This window comes from Phaethon lepturus, unplaced genomic scaffold, assembly GCF_000687285.1.
Source record: "Phaethon lepturus isolate BGI_N335 unplaced genomic scaffold, ASM68728v1 scaffold39107, whole genome shotgun sequence".
Classification (NCBI taxonomy): Eukaryota; Metazoa; Chordata; class Aves; order Phaethontiformes; family Phaethontidae; genus Phaethon; species Phaethon lepturus.
In genome coordinates, this window is record NW_010553264.1 from 47,897 (window position 1) to 57,703 (window position 9,807).

A 9,807-nucleotide genomic window follows, 5' to 3' on the forward strand; every position below is an offset into this window, starting at 1 on the left:
TGATTTAAGACAGGCAGATAGCAAATTACATGCATTTAATCACCCACAAAGCAGTTTCATATTATAAAGGAGCTCAGTACCTTCTGAGTCTCCCAGCTTGGGTTTTACATTAAGAAAAAAAATTGACATCAGATCTAGAGTCTATTAACATTTTTGACCACCTGACTTTCAGTATTGACAGAAAAACCATACTAACTACAGGCACTATCAATGGAGTCACAGAATTAGAAAGCAACCATCTAAACCTTTTATTTAGTGAGGGTATCACAGAGTACATCTGCAGGCAAGTATGTACATCTTACCTAAGCTGAAAAAAGACATCTTCATCCACAAAACCAAATGTATCATGCAGTTTAGTAACTACCCCTGTGAAGACACGCTGCTTTTGTGGTTGGGTTTGCTGTTGACTTGACCGGGGTGCTGGATAAGAAACAGTTATCTGGGCTGCCGGTTGAGGAGTAGACAGGCTAAGACTGGTAGGTAGTGCAACAGCTGGCTGTAAGCAAAATAAAGCAAACTATAAATCTTATAACCAGCTGACATAGCTACAAGGAACAGTTCCTTTACCCTCCTGTAGACAGGAGTTTAAAATGCCTCTAAAGCAATTATTCTGAATCAAGATTTTCAGAAGATGGAAGGGTTGTTTTTGGTTTTTTTTTGTTTGGTTGGTTTAAGATTGCATTTTTCTACTTTGAATGAAGACCAGCTTTTTTTATCCTGTTCTTTTAAAAAAGTCAACTTCCCCGAGATATACACATTGTCTAGAAAAAAAATGAAGACTGCATTGTTGTTTTACAGTGGGCCTGAAGAGGAGGCGAGTTCCTAACTTTGCTAGGAATACATGCTCAGAGATTATTCTCCATTTATATCTCAACTGTAGTGTTAGAAGTCAGTAATGGTTGAGGCTAACACAAACCGTTCCCTAACTCAACAATTCATGTGCTTGCCTTCTCACAAAAGCAGAACACAGTAAGATAACGCAATTAAGCAACCTGTGTTTACCTTTCTTCCTCAGGCAAGTTTAAAAGGTTAAGTGAAAACAGAACTGGAGCAACTTACAGTGTTAAATGGTTGCATGTTTTAAACCTGTCAAGCTCAGCAAGATTCTTTTTAAACCTCTCTATACACATACTGCAATACTGTTAACACAGAAAGTTAAATTCCTTCTCAAAGGAAAGATTTTTCCCGTTTGTTACTTACTGCAACTGAACACTTGAAGTTCAAACATAATTATGATGTAATCAACATAATATATTCCCTTCAAGATTAAGGAAAAGTGGTTGCTATTAATTTTTGAAACCAAGGCTATGCATATTTTAACATCTGGATAAAATAAACCTGTACCAACAAAATGTCCATTCATTTTACAGATTAAACTACCCAAGACGTCACAAATTTGCACTCTTGCATTATCTGTGTTTGGGGATGAAGACCAAACAATAAAACCAAACTAACCTGAGTTAAAAGGGTCTGCTGAGGTTGCTGCAACTTAAAATAAATAAAGTTATAAATTAATTTTATATGCTTAAGGAAATTGTACAATTTTACCTCCTCTTTACAAGTAAGAGTTTTTGCTTAATCTGAGTCAGTTAATAGTCCTTTGTGGTTTGGTCATTTCAGCAGTTTGCTTATGCATAAAATCGTGCTCATGTGGTTAATTTTAAGATTGCATACTCCAGGTTTATTCAGTAAGTAGAAATGCTGGGGTTTTTTGTAACTGAAAATTAATAGCAATATCAAAAAAAGTTTTGGCAGCTAGAGAAGCTTAGGCCTGTAATTTCCATGTCCTTTTATTCTTTTTCAAAATCCAGTTAAGTTCAAAGACCATAAAAAAACCACAAAAGGGAACTTTTTTTGGATCTTTCCAGCATCTTTCCAGCAGTTAAAATACACGGCCCTGTTTAGAGCAAAATTTAGCAGGAATCGTGTACACATGGAATAGTATGTATTTTTAAATTTCCTTTCTGCATGAAGGTAGGCAGGCTTCCATTCTGGATACATCTCTCCAAGTTTATGAACTTCAAGCTCTCTTTCACTACAAAAAAATATTACTTAGTTTCTTTAACAACTTCCCATACGAGGATGATTTCGGAGACATACCCTACAAGACACACAACCAACATTATTTTTAAAGTTATTTGTGATGTACACAGTAAGAATCAGACAAACCTGTTGCTGTACACTATAGAGAGTCTGCTGAGGTTGTGAATATTGCTGAAACAGATAAAAGCAAAGTATCTCATAAACAGGAAGTACTATTACCCCGATAATACCAAATACAAGTTATCTGCTAAGCAAGTTTTAGATAGAAACTATTCACATTTAACAATTCTAATACAAGGCATAACTAATAGTATCAACATGTATTACTTTCATAACAAATATTTTAGCCTTTAGAGTGGACTCTGATGTACACTTTCTAGATAAAGATCACAAATTTTTAAGCCTGACACTTACAGTATCTAGGGCACAGTATGAAATCATGCAAAATGCTATTAAGGATACATGTAGTGATGGAAGATACTTGGAACTTGAGATTCTCAGTTTAGGTGCAGCAAAGCTCCTTTTCCCTAAAGGCTTTCCATAGCTAAAAGTCAGTACCTCCATAGCCAAAATTCCCACTTCCATAGATTAATGCCAATATTAATAGCTGTAGACCCAAAATCCCACTGTTTTTTAAACAGGTTTATATAGCAATGTTCACCATTTCCCATTCTGCTTCTCTCCTCAATACTTTAGCTTCACAAAGCCACTGGGTTATATTGTTAAAGTTCATACAGTCAACAGCAAATGCTCCTTTTTCTTTACCTGCTGTAACGCAGCTGCTGCAGCTGCAGCTTGCTGCTGTAAAGCAGCTGTCTGAGTTAGCTGATAGTTCGTTGGTGTTTGTGTAGTTAGGCCTGCCGCTGCGAGTGCCGTCTGCTGGGTGTATATTGTAGGAGAGGCTCCAAGCAGCGATGGCTGCTGTACACCAAGAGCAGCTGAAAAGAGAACACACACAATAAGCACTGAGAGCAACTTTAAACAGCTGAGGTTTATTCCATTCTATCTGAGGCAAGAGAAATCTTTACTGTAATAGCAACTATGAAACAGAGGCTTCTGGAACGTGTTCTCTGGAAACACACAAGGCTTTGCTTCACTCAGTACTGTCCTTGTCCCCGAGTGAGCTGGATTTTGTAAATGTGCAGGCTGGCAGAGAAGGAACAGCCTTATAAAAACAGGGAGTTTAATCGGCCCCCACACATAAAGGGACCAAGTCAAGCTCTCTCCAGCTCTTACTAGGAAGGGTTTGTGCTGCCCAGACTCAAACTGCCTGGAACAAAAAATCAGTTTATTTTATTGTCATATCAGCTTTTAATTCACTGCAGAAGATTAAGCAAATTATGAGGAGCAGCTATCCCCATGCTATGCTTCTTATGCGTACGATACTTCCAAATGAGGTATGCTTATGCCTTACAGACAGAACTTTTAGGGACAAAGAACCCTGCGCAATGCAAACCTGAGTGAAGAACTGCAAACATATCTGGAAACCTGCTCCCTCTCTGGCAGGACTTTTTAAAAAAGTTATCTGCAGCTGCACGATCAAACATCACTTCATCAAGCTATCAGTCTAGTCCACATGTTTAAATAAAACCAAAGAGAAACTCAGCAGGGAAACATATTGCCAGCAAAAACAGGTCAGTCGGCAACCTTCAGAACTGAAGAACATTCAAGTCGAACAGGGTTCCTTTCTCTTCCAAAGCAGTTAAAGAGGCACAATGAAATGAAGAACAGATTTACAGTATTCTTCCTGCAGAGTTTGTGCTCCACACTATTCTTACTGATCCAAAACGAAGCAGTCATTCCTGACCCAGGGATGCAGCTGTAACCAACTCAGCAAATCCTGAATAAGGTAATCCTCCCTACCACAGCTCTTTCCGGCAGAGCACAATCTTCAGAAAGCAAGTTGATGCTCTGAGCATCTTACAGTTTTGGAATGAAACATGAAAGAAATATATAAGCAACAGTGAAAATAATCACCATCACTATGATCTGCATCAAATATGTAATACTGTTTTAATAGTGAAATCAAGCTTTCTGTAGTGCAGCAAAATTACAGCATTTCCAGTATGGTATGTTTTCTTCCCTGGAAAATTCCAACATTTGGGTTGCTTTGGAAGCCAAGCAAGCCAAATCTGAGGCTTCTCCCATGACAGGCCCTCCATTCTCTTGATCCCCTTGCCTCCTGCTTGTCCATCAGCTTCAATGTGAACATGCATTTTTGACCATCCAGAAGCACACTCTCATCTGGAACCTCACCAATGCCTCACATAACACACCTTAAACAGACCTTCAAATGAAAATGCTCTGCTGCTGCATCCTGGGACAACTTTCACTTTTCTTGGCTGCCTTGCTTTGCTAGCTCACTCAAGGCAAGTAACCAATGCATTCATCTTTCCTCATTTCCACATGCTGAGCAAATTCCTATTAGCACATAAATTCACTTCATGCTATTATCTTTGAATCTGTTTGACTACACTAGCTATTGTCATTCAGTCTAAGGTTCTATTGTAATGTTGTACCAACACAGGGGGGTGGAGTTGGGAAGCATCATCAAGCGAGTTTCACAAGTTCTCTGTCTTTTAGTACCAAGTATACCCACAAAAATACTAACATGCTTGCTCCCAAAACCAGATCTTGGGGTTACTCCGCTCTTCAGTTTCCACTATGACAATTTCCCCTCTAGCAGAAACCATAATTATCTCAAAACAATTCCCAGCCCACCCTAAGACTTTATCCCACTTTGTCCATTGAGGGGGGGTGGAATTTTTTTTGCCACCTCTACCATCACTTTATGATAATTTAATATTACCTGGGTATCATGTCATCTACAATACTGCAGATCAACTTACTAACAAAGGGCAAAGACAAAAGCCTGCCGAGATCCCCTCGTAGGCTAACACCTGTAGTAACAAGTTTTTCAAAGCTGTATCTTGTTCCTACCAATTTGCCCTGAAGTAATCCAACAGTTTAATTTGTCTACCTTTCAACTATGTACTCATCTCAGTCAAACAGGCTGATTAAGTAGGCGACTGTGTTTGCATTACTAGATTAAAAAAAAAAAAAAAAAAAATAGCCCAGAAAAACAAGAGACAGAGAATGAATCGCAGACTGAGTGTGGAATTGACATCTGACCGCCATATTAGTATTACTGGCAACAAGAATCTGCAGAGACAAACAATAGCTTCTTTGGGTTTGTAATTATCTCAGCAAGTACAGTGATGGAGATGCCTTCCTTCACAGGCAGTCTAAACAACTTCCACTCGCACCAAATACTGCATGGCACATCCATCTGAAAGGGCTTGGGTAGAAACTGGAGTCCTAGGCGGCTTCTAAATTCCAGAGGCCCTTTAGGATTAGGGAATCATCTTCTAATCATACATGCAGCTGCATGTATCTCCTTGGTAAGTAATGCAGGTTTATTAGGATTACAGTAAAGGAGTAGTCTATCCAGGGCTTTGGACACTTTTTATATTTGTCAGAAATTGTGAGTTTGGGTCCTTGGGTGTTTAAGTTTCTTCAAGCTTAACACCCTTGCAATACAAACACCATAGAACCTAGTAAAAAAAAAATTCCCTTTAACAGGCACACACAATAGAAACCAGGCTCAGTGTATTTATCACAGGACATCCGTTTACAGCAAGCCAGAAAATTGTGTATCAGCTACTATTTCTTAGTGACTCCTCTGCATCCCTGCCCTAGTCTTACACTTTTCACTAGTCACCACCAGCAATAACACTGAGCTTCGGGTACTTCTGCTTTCATCAGGTGTACTGTTCTTCACTGTAACGCAATAAGGTCTTGAGACAGCAAAGACGACAACGCCAATCAGACAGATCACAGCACAGCTAGGACTTCCCCTTCACGACAGTTCTATAAAAATGCGCTTCACTATGCAGTCAGAAATCTTAACCCTGAAACAGCATATGCCAAGTGCTGCGATACAAACCAAAAGACATGTCAAAAATCAATAGCTGAGAGAATAGGAGGGGATTCTCCTCTGCAGGCGTCTCAGGAACTTGCACATCATGATGCAAGTTAAAAGTATAAAGAGGACTTGCAAAAAGCAATCTGTGCTATCTAGGAATTTTATATTTTATAATTTTTTAAACTTTAATTTTCTGTAGTAGGCATGATTTAATTTACGCTTTAGCACTGCTTATGCAGCATAGCAGGGACTTTATTCTGGTGTTAGTCATGTGATGCACGAAACCATGAGACAAGGAGAAACAATTTCACTGTGTTACAAGTAGGAGTCTCCCTTCACACATAGATCTTTGCTGACACCTGGAATTACCCGTCTCTCTTCTAATACCACAGGCACAGACAGTAATTAGTAAGCTATTCCAAAGGGATCCCAGGAACCCTTCGTTACATGGCATGTCACTCTGCAACCCACCTTGAAGTGTCACACCTTAATTAAGAACCTTAACTCATATAGTTACTTCTTCACCAGGGATGGCCAAGACAGCATCCAAGTCAGTAATACACCCCCCCTCCCTCCCAAAACCAACCAACCCTTAAATTACCTTTTTGCAATTATCAAACTGGGTTTATAACACTCACCACTTTTGACAGCTGCTTAAGAAAAAGCTAAGTATCATGTTGCTTGTGTTATAAAAACCAACATGTCTTTCCCCCATACCCAAGCACCTTGATGCTTTGGGGAAGGAACCTGACACTTGGATAAAAGCAGCTGGCATGCATAAATATATATATATATAAAAAAAAATTTTAAAAACCCACCTTTTGCCAACCCTCGTAAGAGTTTGGTAAATGTAGTTCTTTTAAATCAGTTTATGAAAATTGAGCTTCACAAGAGTAAGCCAATCTGTACAACTTCTTGAGCGCAACCACAGGTGAGAAGCAGTACATGCTAGTCAGCATGCCTGAGCCCCGACAGCCTCTCTCTTCATCAGGCAAGCAACCTGGCTGGACAGTCATAGCTTCATGTTGAAAAGTGCATGAAAGGTGACTACTTAGCTGCAGCCAGCTCAACACTAAAGACTGCTCTTCAGCCCCTCAGCAGGGCCAAAGAGCACTGCATACTTTCAAAAAATTTTCCTGTGTTCTGTATTATAAATCAACACTGACAATAAAAAAAGCAGGGGACAAAGTATGTACATGGGTACTAAAACCGGAGCTGGGTGGAAGAATCCCAGGGACTGGATTCACTAGTACAGGCAGGAAAAAAAAAGGACAGACACGGTGATTGTGTATTGCAGTAGGAACAGGAAAGGACTGCACAGAAGGACACAATGAGCTAAATGCGTGAGACCAGAGAGAAGATACTACAGTGTGAAGAGGGACACTAGAAACATGAAGGAAGGTGCAGCTAGCACAGGAAGAAGACAAAATTGCAACCAAATGTTAGTCTTTAATGGCTCTCATGTTTTGAGTCAGGCGCTGCTGGATCAGACGAACAGATAAAAATCCCCGGAGATACCGTCCTCATTGCGCGGGTGAAAAATCTCTCACAGCAACTGATGCTGGCTAGTCCTATCCCAATTAAATTTTGCACTTCATTTAATTTAAAGAGGCTCAGAAGTAGGCTAACCAAAAGCAGAGTCATAGGAATAGGAAAACAGGTAAGAAGTTGGTGTGTGCTTCTAGTGTCCTTGCTCCATCCACCTCTTCTCCAGGGCCCCCTTCTGGTCCTAGCTCAGCGAGGTCTAAGATGGCTGCCAGCTCCTCCCCTACAGCAGGTTTTATGCAGCTTTCCCTCTGAAACAGGCCATCAAAGCTGGGCCTCAGTCTTCCACCACTATTTTTGATGCACTACTGTCACATCAGCCAACGTGTCAAGAATACTCCAGCCAAGATGCTGCCATCCTTTGATGGGTCCAAGGTATCACCCAGACACAAGAACCAAAAGCAAAGTTCATCTCTCCTGTGTTCACAATGCCGACCCTTTCCAGCTGTCAAGCAATTTCTTACAGAAGGAGAGTAGCGCCATTTGCATACGGGAGGTGTAAGCTACTCAGTGCAAAACGTCCTGCAGACGGCTGGTTAGGTACAACAACAGTTTAGGTAGAGAGTAGGACTGAATGGGCATGGAGGAAGAGGAAAAGGAAAAGGCACACTGGGACCGAGTATTGTGAAACACATGGAGGAATGGAGGTGGCAGTTCCCTGAGGATACACACACAGATTGGATCAGTGCCCAAAGCAAGAACTGGAGCTGGAGGAGTCATTTCAGGGAAGAAAACTAAGTCAGGAGAAAGGTTTGTTCTTTTTCTCCCCTCCAGGCATGCACCTCCAAATAATGGCAGTCATCCCTAACTTTTGCTAAGCTCCCAGATGTAAAACCACTGACAAAGGAGGTCTTTCATTCAACTTCATATCAAACTGGAGCAAGATGCAAAGGGCAACAGCAAAAAACATACAACTCTTTAGAAAGACATCTCTTCAACAAGGTTACTGCCTGTGACATCTTGAATCCTCAAAGTACCACAGCTTTGTTGAAGCCTTTTCACATCAGACAATGAAACTACAATATTTAGGATTAACACTTTGTATTCGAGACAAAAAGGCAGCCCAGAACTGGAAATAGAAGCACCATGATTCACCATGCAGCAAGCCTCACATTCTTGCCTCAAAATTTTTTATGCTATAAAACAATGTGAAACATGAAAATCTAACTAGCTAGGTTTTTAAATATACTAGCCTGTGATTAAATAAGGCTTCTTAGCTAAATCAAAGGAAACCCTCTATCATTATCAGGGAGGTACCTTTGGTTATAGGGATCTTTCAGTCCTAACTTGGCACTAAAACAAACAAACAAAAAAACCCCTTCCCCATCCAAGCAGCAAATTTCAGAGACCTCTTCACTATGTGATGTCCAATATACTAGTAAAGGCAAAATACTTTGTAAACATTGATTTAGGCTGCCCAGGAAATGAAACTCAGACAGCACTTAAGAAATCTGTAATGCCTTATTAGTGCTCTTATCTAATCTAGAGCGATGCAATTTGATGAAAGGTAATTTGATTTACACATCTTTGGATATGAGTAACTTAATATCTTGTTTACTGACCAAGAGAATCAATAAAAATTCACGTGGGATTTTACTTCTCACCCCATTAAAAAGACTAACCCAACAGCTAGTATTAGGCAATGATCTTTAATGTCTTTATTGTGTGAAAAACTCCCAACTTAACCCATTTAAATAGAATTTAAATAAGTTAGTTAGCATGGTGCCACTCTTAACTGCATACCCAACTACGGAATCTCCAAATCTACTAGATGTCAGGGTTCAAACATTAAGTGATATGTAAACTGACCTGGCTGAGATACTGCAGTGGCTGTAAACTGAGTAGCCCAAGGGGGATTCTTCTGTCCTCCAAACTGAGCCATGGCGAAAGGCAAAATCTCCTGGGTGTCTATCTTCTATAACTGCAATCTATTAAAATAAAGCGCAGCTACAATCTTTGAAACATATACCATCAGGCTATTTTAATTCTGGGTCAAAAACAAAAGAAAAAAAAAAAAGTGTTGAAAGATTATCTTTACACCCCTAAACCTGGTGGGCAACACGCATCAAAAGCGGGGAACACAAAAAGTTGCAAGGCAAGTTATATTTTCCTAAGGCACGATCGCCACCCTCCCCGTCTTAACAATGGGACTAACGCTACTTCAACGCAAAAATTTATTCACGTTTCCAACGAAGACTAAGGTGACGCTGCAGAACGAAGAAGAATTTTTATTTTTTCATTATGAGATCTTCCTTAGGGCTATCGCTAGGCTGCCGAACAACGCACGCTTCCAG

The 9,807-nt window shown here is 40.1% G+C and overlaps 1 protein-coding gene across 2 annotated transcripts in view; it reads right to left on the bottom strand.

The window, feature by feature from the left end:
- The window catches only part of CCAR1 (cell division cycle and apoptosis regulator 1), a 27,099-nt gene extending 17,659 nt beyond the window's left edge, over nucleotides 1-9,440 (bottom strand). Inside the window, exons 1-5 of one of the 2 annotated variants that reach the window (XM_010291482.1) lie at nucleotides 9,323-9,440; nucleotides 2,809-2,981; nucleotides 2,170-2,214; nucleotides 1,456-1,488; nucleotides 303-496 (exon numbers count right to left, since the gene is read on the bottom strand). In XM_010291482.1, the coding sequence (XP_010289784.1) occupies nucleotides 303-496; nucleotides 1,456-1,488; nucleotides 2,170-2,214; nucleotides 2,809-2,981; nucleotides 9,323-9,395 (518 nt within the window). In that variant the 5' untranslated portion in view covers nucleotides 9,396-9,440. The remainder of the gene's footprint in view (nucleotides 1-302; nucleotides 497-1,455; nucleotides 1,489-2,169; nucleotides 2,215-2,808; nucleotides 2,982-9,322) is intronic. The other variant, XM_010291483.1, reaches the window with a different exon arrangement.
- Nucleotides 9,441-9,807: the final 367 nt, after the last annotated feature.